The 12,928-nt window shown below is 35.8% G+C and overlaps 2 protein-coding genes across 3 annotated transcripts; one reads left to right on the top strand and one right to left on the bottom strand.

Moving 5' to 3' along the window:
• Window positions 1-853: 853 nt before the first annotated feature.
• On the bottom strand, window positions 854-3,729 carry LOC101301410. Of its 2 annotated transcripts, none has more exons than XM_004304122.1 (3): window positions 3,586-3,729; window positions 3,343-3,474; window positions 854-1,272 (listed from the first exon to the last, which is right to left on the bottom strand). In XM_004304122.1, exons 1-3 carry the CDS (start codon window positions 3,640-3,642, stop codon window positions 1,129-1,131), a joined length of 333 nt encoding a protein of 110 aa, XP_004304170.1. In that variant the 5' UTR covers window positions 3,643-3,729; the 3' UTR covers window positions 854-1,128. The 2 variants fall into 2 exon arrangements, with proteins under 2 accessions (XP_004304170.1, XP_004304169.1); XM_004304121.1 differs by lacking the exon at window positions 854-1,272 and adding an exon at window positions 2,795-3,231.
• A 1,003-nt stretch (window positions 3,730-4,732) lies between these two features.
• Window positions 4,733-8,427, top strand: LOC101301122. Its single transcript, XM_004304120.1, has 9 exons — window positions 4,733-5,004; window positions 5,609-5,701; window positions 5,806-5,943; window positions 6,226-6,309; window positions 6,440-6,574; window positions 6,654-6,797; window positions 6,969-7,066; window positions 7,617-7,824; window positions 8,131-8,427. Exons 1-9 carry the CDS (start codon window positions 4,929-4,931, stop codon window positions 8,214-8,216), a joined length of 1,062 nt encoding a protein of 353 aa, XP_004304168.1. The 5' UTR covers window positions 4,733-4,928; the 3' UTR covers window positions 8,217-8,427.
• Window positions 8,428-12,928: the final 4,501 nt, after the last annotated feature.

The following is a 12,928-nucleotide window of genomic DNA, read 5'->3' as shown; positions in this document are numbered from 1 at the left end:
GAGAGAGAGAGAGAAGATATGTGTGGTTTAGTTACACAGAGTAATAACGTCTTTTTCTCAAAAATCATTGAAATGGGCACAAGGATAAAATTTTAATTGGAATGGGCTTTAGTTTTCAAATATTTAGGCATTAGAGCATTTTCCTAAAATAATTTTTCCTACCCTTGAATTCAAATCCAATAGTGACTGATCACGAATCTCTTGCTTAGTAGTCACTGACTAAGTGAACATGACTGAGTTCTACTAAAAAATAATTCTTCATACTTTTAAATTCAAATCTAATAGTGTTTGATCACGAATCTCTTGTTCAGTCACTAATTAGGTGAATATGACTAAGTTTACAAAATGTTTAATTTGTTTAATATGGGATTCAATGCCGTATTACAAAGTGTTTAATATGAGATTTTTAATATGGGATTCAATGGCGTAGGCCCATATAACTCGCACCTACAAGATTATTGGTATTTTCATGCCGAATATCTAAAGAATATGTGACCCAAATTCATGTACTAGTCACTGTGACATTTATACTAGGTTTATATGAGAGGACCTTTGGCCATTGTGTATTATCATTTATCAACAACTCAATAAAGGATCCGACCGATCAGTGGATGTTGAAATATTATGACATCGAAATCCAGGTAAGAATTGCTTAGATTTATCACCCGGGTAAGAATTGCTTAGATTCATCACTGTAACTGCTAGCTTCTGATGTTCATGTACGTGATTCATATACCAATTGTCATCTTCAGTAGACTATTATGACTATTTTTCTATGCAACAAGTAACTAGCTATTACGATTCCTGGAGGTAGATGTTCATCGTAGCAACCTCGTTTGTATCTGGCCAACAATTTTTCGAAATTTTTCGTTATAAACCTTATCATTACATAAGGTGAGAACTACAACAGACAGAACGATCTCTTCCTTATCGCAAATGGGAGGAAGGAGAACAACAACACAACATTAACAAAGAACCAAATTAAAGTAGGTGTGTGAAATAACACACACCAAATTATGAGAACTCTAGAGCTCGATCTAAGAGGACTAGAGCTTCTCTTCTTTATAAACAAAGACTAAAAACGCTTAAAAATATCCATAGCGGCCACCATATCAGCAGCTAGCTCAATCACTTGTTCATGCCGGTAGCATTCTTGACAGCATCAACAGCTCCTGCAGCTCCTGCAGCAATCGTTTGGCCAGCATTCTGCACCGACTCCTTGGCGGTCTGTGCAGCATTCCCTGCCTTGTCCATCATGGTGCTGGCCTTCTCCTGTTAACAATCAAAACCCAAACACAATGAGATCTAGAAACAGAAACATACAAACTTGCAGATTGAATAGGTAAAGAGAGAGCAAGCTAGCTAAGGCTGAGAGATATATTCCTGAGTTTGGCCCTTGGCCACTCCAGCGTTGTAGCTTGCCTTCTGTGAGTTATCCATTTTCTTCTTGCTTTCTTGGAAACGCAGAAACCTTGAGATATTTAACTGTAGTTTGTTTAGATCTGGAACTTGATCTGATTTTGATGAATACCTGCCTACTGGGTAAGGGATTATATAATGCTCTGAACCAGCTGAATGCACGACACGAGTTGTGCTACGTGGAGGCAAAAGGCAGGTGTTGCATGCTGCTATCTTTTCGAGGGGACACGTGTTCCTCTATTATTTGGTAGTTGATCGTTAGACCATACGTTTCCCAAAGTTATCTACCAAGAGTAATTATTCTCTGTACCGGAACACCACGTGGCACTGCCAAGTGTTGTACCCGGTCAATTATATAACTCATATTCATGTGGGGACCAGCACATGGTGAAAAAAAAAAAGTAATTAAATACAACAATCGGGAATAAGGATAAAACACGTGGACCAATGAGATTAAATGGGAACATAAAACAGGTGGTGTTCCGGGTACAAATAATAATTTCCCATCTACCAAATTCCAACTGGATATATAGATCGATGTTGATGATGATCCTTCTCCTTGATCCAATTCCAACTGGATCTGGATTTTCCGTTTGAATTTACTTGGATGTTATATAACCATTAGATGAAGTAAAGATGATATACGGATGACATGATATTTTTAGATTATATTTTATTTAATAGTTAGAAATCATCCAAACAAATCTAAATAACATAAATCTAAACAGAGGAACCAAATTCTAACCGTAAACCCAATAGGGTGGATTTTTTTGGAATATTAATCGATTAATGTTATGAAAATCCACGTACATGATATTTTGGTCGATATTCCGTGATCCACGTCAGTCCACGTACTATTATATTTTGGTCGATATTCCGTGATTGATAAGGAAGCATTCTCTATTTCGACAGGGTTGTTTGAAATCCGAGTAGTAAACAAAGTAGACGCTAGTTAAGGACATTCAATGCCCATAACTAGCACCTACAAAATACTACTGTTATTTCTCATGCCGAAGATCTCAAGGATATGTGACCCAAATTCATGTACTAGCTAGTCACTGTGACATTTATACTAGGTTAATATGATAGCTAGGACCTTTGGCCTTTGTGACCATAATTTGGCCATTGTGTATCAATAACTCAATAAGGATCAACGTTTGAAATGTGGATATTGAAGTATTAATTATGACATCAAAATTCGAGTAAAAGTTGGCTCAGATTCAGCACCTAGCTTGCTGCTTTTCTGAAATATATAACAGATTACTCCTGCAATTCTACGATTTTAAGATATAGGCAACCGAGACAAAGTCCATGTTACGATTCCAGGAGATATTATCCAAGTGATATAAAAGTGGTACTGGGGGAATATGACCAATTTAGGAACAATTTTCGAAATTTTTCGTTATAAACCTTATCATTACATCAGGTGAGAACTACAACAGATCACATAGAACGATCTCTTCCTTGTCGCAAATTGGAGAAAAGAGAACAACAACACAACATTAACAAAGAACCAAATTAACGTAGGTGTGTTAAATAACACACACCAAACGATGAGAACTCTAGAGCTTGATCTAAGAGGACTAGAGATTCTCTTCTTTATAAACAAAGACTAAAAACGCTTAAAAATATCCATAGCGGCCACCATATCAGCAGCAGCTAGCTCAATCACTTGTTCATGCCGGTAGCATTCTTGACAGCATCAGCAGCTCCTGCAGCCTTTTGCTGAATCGTTTGGCCAGCATTCAGCATCGTCTCCTTGGCAGACTGTGCAGCATTTCCTGCCTTGCCCATCATGGTGTTGGCCTTCTCCTGTTAACAATCAAAACCCAAACACAATGAGATCTAGAAACAGAAACATACAAACTTGCAGATTGAATAGGTAAAGAGAGAGCAAACTAGCTAAGGCTGAGAGATATATACCTGAGTTTGGCCCTTGGCCTCTCCAGTCTGGTAGCTTGCCTTCTGTGAGTTCGTTGGGCCAGCATTCGGCAACGACTCCTTGGCAGACTGTACAGCATTTCCTGCCTTGTCCATCATGGTGCTAGCCTTCTCCTGTTAACAATCAAAACCCAAACACAATGAAATCTAGAAACAGAAACATACAAACTTGCAGATTGAATAGGTAAAGAGAGAGCAAGCTAGCTAAAGCTGAGAGATATATACCTGAGTCTGGCCCTTGGCCTCTCCAGCTTGGTAGCTTACCTTCTGTGAGTTATCCATTTCCTTCTTGCTTTCTTGGAAACGTAGAAACCTTTGAGATATTTAACTCTAGTTTGTATAGATCTGGAACTTGATCTGATTTTAATGAATACCTACCTACTGGGTTAGGGTTTATATGTTGCTCTGAACCAGCTGAATGCTCGACACGAGTTGTGCTACGTGGAGGCAAAAGGCAGGTGTTGCATGCTGCTTTCTTTTCGAGGGACACGTGTTGCTCTACTATTTGGTAGTTGACCATTTGACCGTACACGTTGCTCGAAGTTAGTAAACGTTCTGGGAAATTATCATTGGTCCACGTATTTTATTGGTGTATTTAATATTTTTTTTTCACCCGTCCTCACATTAATCTGAGTATATGATTAGCCAGGTACACCACATCACGTAATGTTCCGAATATAAAGAATAATTACTTAAAATATTTTGTATTTGCTGGCCGTAGTGTCCTATATATTTTTGAGGGTTTTGACAGGTTCTAGTAAAAGAAAATTACCTTTCCAGAAATAGAATTTCTTACATTTTCAAGCAGAAGATGTAATTAGTTAAATTGATGTTAGAATATATAAATACATTTGAAAGCATACTGCTTCTTTGTGTTCTATGGTGTTGTAATGGAAGATCTCAACTCAAATTCTGGACCCAAAAAAAAATAAAAAAATAAAATACATGTTCTATATAGCTAGTTTTTTATATGCAATAACAGACTTATCCTTCACTGTTAAATATGACTCATAGTAATTCACTTCAATAGAAAAATGATAGTTTATCCTGAACTTCACCGTCCGATTAATGGTGACCACAAAACTCCCTTACCCGGCCACGTTTGATGATCAATCAACATCGTCGAGTGTGCCAACTGCTACGTAGTTTTTGTTGTCTTGCCGTCCGACATCAAAGATAGTAATTAAAAAGTGTTGGATATTTTTACAAGAGTTAAAAATAGTAGAAAACTCAGGGTAAGATGGTGAAAAAACAAAACCACCCGGGGCATCACCTGCAATTCCCAAACCTTAAAATTGGAAAATACATTGAATTACAAATATACCCCCAGGAAAAAAATGAAAAAAGAAAAAAAAATTCACCCTAAATTCCTAAAGCCCTGCAAACATAGCCAAAAGCCCTCTTTCTCCATAGCCTCCTTCTCTCGATTTTTGCTTTTGGGTTCAGTCAAGTTCTCAACTTGCTCACATATTTGGATACCCACTTTCTTCTTCTTCTTGCTTTGCATTGGTTTCAAGTGAAGCTAAGTAGTCTAAGTGCTGTAGTTGAGCTATTTTCTCATAGAGAAGATGGGACTTAAGGACAAGAAGAAGAGCAAAAAGAACAAGGAGCTTGCCCAGAGAGATTTGGAGCCTGTTGAAAAGGGTTCGTCGCTTTTAATCTTCTGCGGTTTGATTTCAAGTTTCGTTTTTGATTCGTTTTTGCTGTTTGAATTCACTTAATTGGTTGTGGGATTATGTGGAATGATGATAGTAGAGGAAGACCAGAAAAGCTAATATGGTGAAAGACTGAGTGATGGGTATATTGTGAGAGTGGATATTAGTGGATTAGTAGCAATCAAAAGTTAGATTAGTGTTCCTAACCGTCACGGTTACTGGGATACTGCAACTGATATGTGGTTCTTCTCCTGTTTACCTGAAGATATTTTCACTCTTGTTATTTGCTAGTGAGTTTTCGGATGTGCTAAAATTATGAGTTGGAAAAAGTATGTTGTCATATATATTCAAGAAAAAAAAGATAGTAGAGGAAGAGTTTTGAATTTTAGAACACAAAGCAATAGATGAATGCCTGTGATTGACTTGAATGCATACTATGAGGGTGGTAGGGAAAAGGTTTTGAATTTAGATAGAAAAAGAAAAACCAATATGGATGAATGTGTGTAATTGATGTTCATTGGGTAGACTTAGAACAAATAGTTTTTTGTTAAGAAGTGTGTAAACAAGTTGTGTCATTCTGTTGAATTTTTCAGATAAAAAGGCCGGACCTTCAGAGATGAGAAAGAGAAAAAGAGACAAGGAAAACAATGGTGATTTGAGAAAAGACGTTCAGATCTCTATTGAAGGTAAACTGGAATTCTAGGTTTGTTAAATGCTAACATATATATACTTGGTCAGAATTTTGAATTCGAAATGAACTTTCTGGGGTCTGTTCTTGTCATTTCACTAGATAATTCTCCTAAAGCGGCCAATGACAAGAAAAGGACAACGAAACTGAGGAAAGGAAAAGTAAAGAAGGTGAAGAACAATCACGGTTTGGATGGACAACATGATCCCTCTAATACTGATGGTTTTGGTGAATTAAATGGTTAGCATCTTTAGTTGTTCTTGTAGCACTATACTAGTACTGCTTGTGTATAAACCCCAGTCATTATGCAGTCTGTTCATGTGAATAAAATTTGGTACCGAATATTGAACATTTTCAAATTGCCTATGCCATTGCCTGTCTGTGCTATATTTGGCTTTTATATGTTTTGAGATATTGTACCCCTTTTCTTGTCTCAAGTTATAATTATAAGGTGTAATATGCCATGGAGGTGTCAACAGTAAGATTCTTTTACTCAATTAAGACATTGCCATTTTTTATTAGACGATGAAGCAGTGGATGATCAGAGCCAATTCGAAATACAAGGAGAGACTGGAAGTGCTGAAATGGTGTCCAATGAAGTTGATCGTAAGAATACTGAACTCAAAATAAAGTCGCTTTGTTTTCATAACCCTGCAAAACAGCAAGTGGTCACTGAATAGGGATGTTAAAAGCAGTTGTAGTGAGTGTTCCTTTATGTTTTTTCTTTTTTCTGTAGGTAAGTCAAAGAGACCTAGGAAAAAGAAAAAGGATCGCAATTCATTGGATGACTTGGAAAAGAGAGTAGAAGCTGTTCAAAGTGAACCTTGTCATCTCTTTTCAGTGGATGAGAGCTGCTCAAGAGAAATAACAAGTATGATCCTTTCTAGATTTCACAATTTGGTGGCAACAAGTGCTTTATGTTTTCTCTATAATAAAGATTGTTAATGTAGGCATATCCAAGAAATCTCAGAAAAAGAAGAGGGATATGAGTTCATCAAATCCTAAGAAGCCATTGGAAAAGAAAGAAGAAGCTAGTCAGGAGGATGTTTACCTTATCTCCTCTGAGGATGAGGGGAGCCCAAAAGGAATGAAAAGTATGAAATACTGATTCCAAAATACATGTTGGTCTTTGCATATTTTAACACCAACAATAGTTATTTTCTATACTAATAAAAAATGTTTGATATTAATTTTCCATCCACATTTTTAAACTTGAAGCAACGAGAATGTTTTATTAGTTGTTTACTGAATTTCTTAATCCACAGAATGGATTATGGAATACCAGCAAAATAGACCTGGATTGAAGGTACTGCAGCAAAGAATTGATGAGTTCATTATTGCACATGAGGCAAAATTGGAACAGGTAAATTTTATGTTCCATGTTATAACTGCCATGCAACTGGATTATTATCATCTGAACCAGCCGTTGAACCTTGACCTCTAGCAACCATGTGCACAGATATCATATATGCATGTTAATATCACAGTGCTAGTTATAATGTTTCATTTAAACATTTAATGGAATAGGTGTTTTGCTGCTCTTTGTTCTAAATTTTAATGTTGGTTTACATGATACTAATCGTCCTCATGAAAAGTACATCTCATTTACTTGTCCGTGGATAGAAGATAATACTGTATATATATGTGTGTGTGTGTATTATATAGCAGAATTGTGTGTTTAGTTGGTCTCTCTCTCTACACACACAGGTGAATTGTATGTTCAGTTGGGGTCTATGGTGTGGTAGTGTGTGCCCACCTGTTCAAATTTAGTTCCCGATGTATATGAATTCACCTACATCTGTAGTATTCTAATGAAGTCTATCCTTAAAGATTCTTAATTAAGCTGTTAATTTTCTCTCCAGTATCTTGTAGCCACTCATTTAGTTCTCATCCATTTTGTTCTTGAATCACAGGAAAGAAAAGAAAGAGAAGCCCTTTCTGCTGAAGAGGGATGGCAACTTGTACAACATCATAAAGGAAGAAAGAAGACCAAAGATGCTGATGGAATTACAGTAGGTTCTGTTGCCCAGGCTGTTGTAGAAAGCAAGAGGGCCAAGAAGAAGAATACAGATGTTGGGCTAGATTTTTACCGGTTCCAGAGGAAAGAAGCTCAGAGGAATGGTACGTTAATCGTATATCTAGAACTTTGTACTATGTATATAAGTTCACCTGAAAACCACCTAATATTTAAATGGAAAGCTGGCCAAGACTACATAATTTACATATTTAGGTCTTGTTAAGAAAATAAATACTCCATAAAACATAAACACTCCCATTATGAGTATATGCTCTGGTTTATTCCCTGTGCTTCTAGCGCACTTTGCTTAAGAAAAGATTGCGGTGTTGGGAATGGAAATATGTTTATTCTTGTTGGTAAAATGGTCCAAATACTGAAAGAAAGCACTTATAATTTGTCTATCCTTGCAGAAATTATGATGCTTCAGAGCAAATTTGAGCAGGATAAAAAGCGGATACAGCAGATAAGAGCAGCAAGGAAATTCAAACCATACTGAATGCACGATATTCATAAGAGTGGAAAATGAATGGTTTTTGTCCTGAATGCTAAGCCATTAGTGGTAGAGGCATATACTTGACGATGATGTTTGGTAATTTGATATTGTTTCCTCAACTTGTTTTCAGCAGTGTAATTGAAATCCTTGGTAATTCACTAATTCATGAGAACGCACACAGCATTCATTGCATCAATATATCTTATATTTTGTCAAAGCATTATTTCTGATATCTATTACAGTGTACAAGGCTTCTATTTTATTAAACACAAAAGAAAAAGAATGAGAAAAAAAGAAAAAAAGAAAAGAAAGACATGTATAAGTATTCGCCGCGGCCTAGTATGCTTGTTGACCCGACCAAGCCACCCACCAAACCAGCAACAAAGTTTGACCCGACCCCGACCCATATCAACGACAAGCGTCGAGTCTAGTTGGCGTCAAGCATCTGTGTTCTTGTCGCACGCTCCTAACTCTGCCGACTGATCTGAAGTAGGTTATTTTGACTTTTGGTTGTGTGAGGTCTATGGAGTTTGCATTTTTGGATGGAGAAACGACAAAGCTGAGATTGAAATAGCAATGACTTGATGGATTCACAGAAAAAGAGACGTTCTATTGGAAGACGAGCTTGCTGTGGAGGGTGATATTAAGCACTAGATTTGATTATGGAAAGGAAGAAAACTACTAAGCTGGCCTTGGAGGGAGTTAATTAAAGTAAGGGTTGTGTTTTTGGGTTGCTTGTTGTTGTTACTGGGCTATAGGTGGTATTAATCGGTTGTTTTCTGCTACAAGTCGACGCCATGACGGATTAGGAGTTGGAGCAGCGAAGCGAAGCTACTGTGTTGGTTGACAAGGGTAAGGATTTCCCTTGTTTTGGCTACTGTGTCTCGGGTTAAGGACTATATCGAAAGGAGAGGGCTAGCAGCTGTGGTGTTCTTAGCTGAGGAGTTAAGTTGAGCCTCAATTCTGCCATGAACCCTTTTGATTGATAGGTGAGTTGATTTTTGATTTCTGAAAGTTAGTATTCTGCTTAGTTGCTAGTTTCTGAGTTTCGATGACGACTTAGATGTTGTTTGGTTACTGTTTTTGTGAAGGAAGAAACTGAAGGAGTATTCGTTGCTGCTAATTATACACTTGGGTGTAGAGAGTAATTAATAGAGTTTCGGTTCGATCAAATTGGTCTTTAATTAAGGTAAGGAAGAAGCCAAATGGTGATTCTGGTACTCATTGTGTTGTGTGGTCACTTGTGTGGTCACATAATTGAAATTAGTTTATTAATAAGAAGTTGGGTCGTGGAACTATTACTAAATATTAGTGGCATGAAAGCTGATTTAAATTGTTATGGAATTAAGAGGCAGATGATGATAGGTGTAGTAAACTATGGTATATTGAAATGCATGTAAGTTAAGGTCGAAAGATTATGAAATGTGGTAATGCTTGACAATTACTAGCGAACGAGTAATTGTCTCAAGGACAATGTTAGCTTTGATAAACTGACATAATGTTCTAATTAATAATTTCTTATCGGGTGCCCATAGTAATTTGACATCGAAAAGAATGAGATGACAATTATGATGGTCATATAAAGTTGAGAAATTTTGAAAACTAACCAAATTTTGGTTATCAAGATGGTTTTTAACCTTTTTTTTTTTATTTAGTTAAAAAATAACCATATGATAGTATTAAAAGTTTTTAATACCCTTTTAAATCAAATAACCATTTTAAATACCTTTTTATATTTTTTCTCAAAAAAAGGAAAGGAAAAATATGAAATTCTTGTTCAATCGTTCGTCTACCACAACAACTGAACTTCTTGAGTATTTAATTTATGGGGTTTATTTTTTCTACATCCAATTGAGGAGCATCTAGCTAGGTATCATATTCATATTGTTCAGATTTCGTGAATGACATAGATTTACAATGTTTCAATTTCAATAAAAGTTTTGTGGATTTAGGGATTTGAAGTTTGGGGTTTTCAGGGGACTTACATGTGCAAGAACTCCAACAACCCAATTCAGAAAAATACAGAAAAGAGGAATAGAAGAGACCAAGATGCTTTGTATATATACATTGATTATGATCATTGCCATAATTAATTGGAGACAAAGAAGTTCAGACTTGTAGAAAACTCAATTCCAAGTTTCCAACAGTGAATCCTTGGGATGGGATACACGATGAAACAAGAAAATGAAAAATCCTAGAGCTTTTGTACTTGGATTAAACGAATATGCCCATGGATTGGAAAAAAACCTAAAGTCTCTTGCAGATGGAATATATTAAATCTGTTCATGGAATATGAAATTTTTCCTTGCAACTAAATAAAATGACATAATAGTCATTTTATCTTGTAAAATGGTTAGTTTTCAACTAAAATAAAAAAGAAGGTTAAAAACCATCTTGATGACCAAAAGTTGGTTAGTTTTCAAAATTTCTCTATAAAGTTGGTGTGGGTTTTAATCGGGATATTATTAAGGCTTACAGTTGTGTAATGTCGGACATTAGGGACTCCAGTTACCCGAGGAACGGAATGCTCGTGAGTATCAGAGTTTGTGAGGAGAGCTTTGGATTCCAGAATACGAGGAGACTTCACTTGAGTGACGATTTGGATTCCGTCGGGCTTAGGCCTAAATCTGTGAGTGGACTTTTACTTTTAATAAATTGCATGCGACTATCGCTTTATAAATATCTTTTCTATATTTATTGTTCTCAAGAAAGTAAGAAAGTTTGATTTTAGTTTCGCTTATCATTTCTATGATTTTGGAGTTGACATAAGAGTTATCCTCCCGGATTGATTTTCAAATACTATGTAGATTTCTAATTGGGACTTATGTTTTAAGTTGAGTCTATTGGTTTATGTTTTGAGATGATTCCAGATATAATTGTTATCGTTTTTATTTGTTGACTTTGAGATTTATAAAAGATTACCGAAAATGAGATTTTTGGTAGTTCTCTATTTATACTTTTCTCATATATTTGTGGATTATTGGTCTTGGCATTGAGAATGTTTTAGCCAGTATTTCGGGTTGAGATTTTATTTACAATTTATACTTGATAATTAAATCTCGCTTATAATTATGGATTTAAGAACATCTTGACGTGTGAGATGTCATTGAATTTTATTTTAATTTCTTATGATAATTTCCAAGTACGGTTGGGAACCGTACCATTCGCATGATCTTGGGGAAGCTTTATGGATTTAAGTGATTTCGTATGTTTTTAGCCACCATACTAGGGTAGCTCTTATTCATTACCACCTAGCCTTTATTAGCGGTCCTCACCATAGGTGAGTTGAGCGCTTAGAGTATGACACTACTAGAGCCTGGGAGGCTTCGACCCGAGCCTGAGAGGTTTATCTTACATGGTGATATCTCTTCCTTTTGTTTTATTTTCTCATTTATGTATTTGATTAACCAGTGGGGCTGATTTGTCTCTTCTAACAGGATTTCTGTATTTGATTAACCAACGGGGCTGGTTTGTCCATTCTTATGTGATTCTGGATATAAAGTTTTATGGATAACCAAAGTTGCGTGCAGCTAAGTTTTTAAAGTTTAAACGTGGGAATGTATTAGGTTTTTGTTAAATTATTTAATTTATTTTTGTCCACTCACTCTAACATTTTCAAATGTTTTTCCCTGGGCCTTTCAGTTTCAAATGCTCAGATTGCAGGTTAGCTTAAAAGAGGTCGGGCGTACACAGAGTTGAGGCATAGTCAATAACACAGCTTTCGTTGACTCCCTTATCTATGTTTTCATTTCTTATTAGTATTGCTCTAATAACCTTTGAGACTGTTGTTAATTAATTGAAGGCATGTTGTGTTCTGGGTGTTGATGTAGAGCTGAGAGCAGGGTGGCTCCAAGAGTTGAGGATGGTTTGTTTTGATTATAGAAGTGTATGTTTGGATTTGACAGGTAGAGTTATTCATTTTAAGGGAGGTTATGCCGAAATTTTTGGTAAAATTTCCCTGAAGGTGGACCCCGTAGAGTTTACTCTGGATTTCATAGGGAAATCCGGGGGTGAGTCCTAACATGATGATGCTGATTAGAATATTACTCAACAAATACCAGAAAATTTACAACAAACACAAATTGTATATACATGCCCGGACCTGAGATTTTCAGACCTGAGTCTAACTCTCAAAGTTGGGCCGTATAAATTAGTTTTTTTTTAATTTTTTTTGTGAATTAAACTTTTTATGGATTAAAGCTATAAATCAAAATCTAACAACCAAACAACGAACAACATTTGATATCCGAAAATATTTAAGCTATATACCCTTATATTCGATCTATATCTTACATAAGGTTTCTTTCTTCGGTTATTTAGCCTTTCGATTGTATAATTTTCAAGTATTAATTCATAATTTTATTATATTATGTGTATATATCAACTTTATATTAAATATCATTGTTTTTTCTTTCCGATGAGTGCACAATGAGGGCATACGTACAATGAGTACTTGTCTTTAATTGTTTTTAATCACCTTTAATTTCTCAATTAAGAAACTCTTTATTAATAGAGTAAATGACACTTTAGTACTAATTTTAAGAAGTTTTGACCCGGTTCAATGAAAATAAGATTCCATTGCCCATTTCAACTGTTACTTGGTAAAATACATTTATACCCTTATACTCATTCTCTCTCTTCTCCTCTCCTTTTCCATCAGATCGTTTCTCTCTCTCTTCTTTCCTTTTCGATAATCTCTCTCTCTCTCTCTCNCT

The sequence above is a fragment of the Fragaria vesca genome, linkage group LG6 (genome assembly GCF_000184155.1).
Source record: "Fragaria vesca subsp. vesca linkage group LG6, FraVesHawaii_1.0, whole genome shotgun sequence".
NCBI lineage: Eukaryota > Viridiplantae > Streptophyta > Magnoliopsida > Rosales > Rosaceae > Fragaria > Fragaria vesca.
Note: the sequence above shows the minus strand (reverse complement) of the source record. Positions and strands in the feature narration are given on the sequence as shown.

What these genes read in the sequence shown, in the direction of transcription:
- LOC101301122 (XM_004304120.1), top strand. Translation starts at nt 4,929, where the DNA reads ATGGGACTTAAGGACAAGAAGAAGAGCAAAAAGAACAAGGAGCTTGCC. An exon ending in TTTGGAGCCTGTTGAAAAGG is followed by an intron (nt 5,005 to 5,608) that starts GTTCGTCGCTTT and finishes TGAATTTTTCAG; the next exon opens with ATAAAAAGGCCGGACCTTCA. An exon ending in GAAAGAAGCTCAGAGGAATG is followed by an intron (nt 7,825 to 8,130) that starts GTACGTTAATCG and finishes CTATCCTTGCAG; the next exon opens with AAATTATGATGCTTCAGAGC.
- LOC101301410 (XM_004304122.1), bottom strand. Translation starts at nt 3,642, where the DNA reads ATGGATAACTCACAGAAGGTAAGCTACCAAGCTGGAGAGGCCAAGGGC. An exon ending in AGGCCAAGGGCCAGACTCAG is followed by an intron (nt 3,475 to 3,585) that starts GTATATATCTCT and finishes GATTGTTAACAG; the next exon opens with GAGAAGGCTAGCACCATGAT. An exon ending in AGGCCAAGGGCCAAACTCAG is followed by an intron (nt 1,273 to 3,342) that starts GTATATATCTCT and finishes GATTGTTAACAG; the next exon opens with GAGAAGGCCAGCACCATGAT.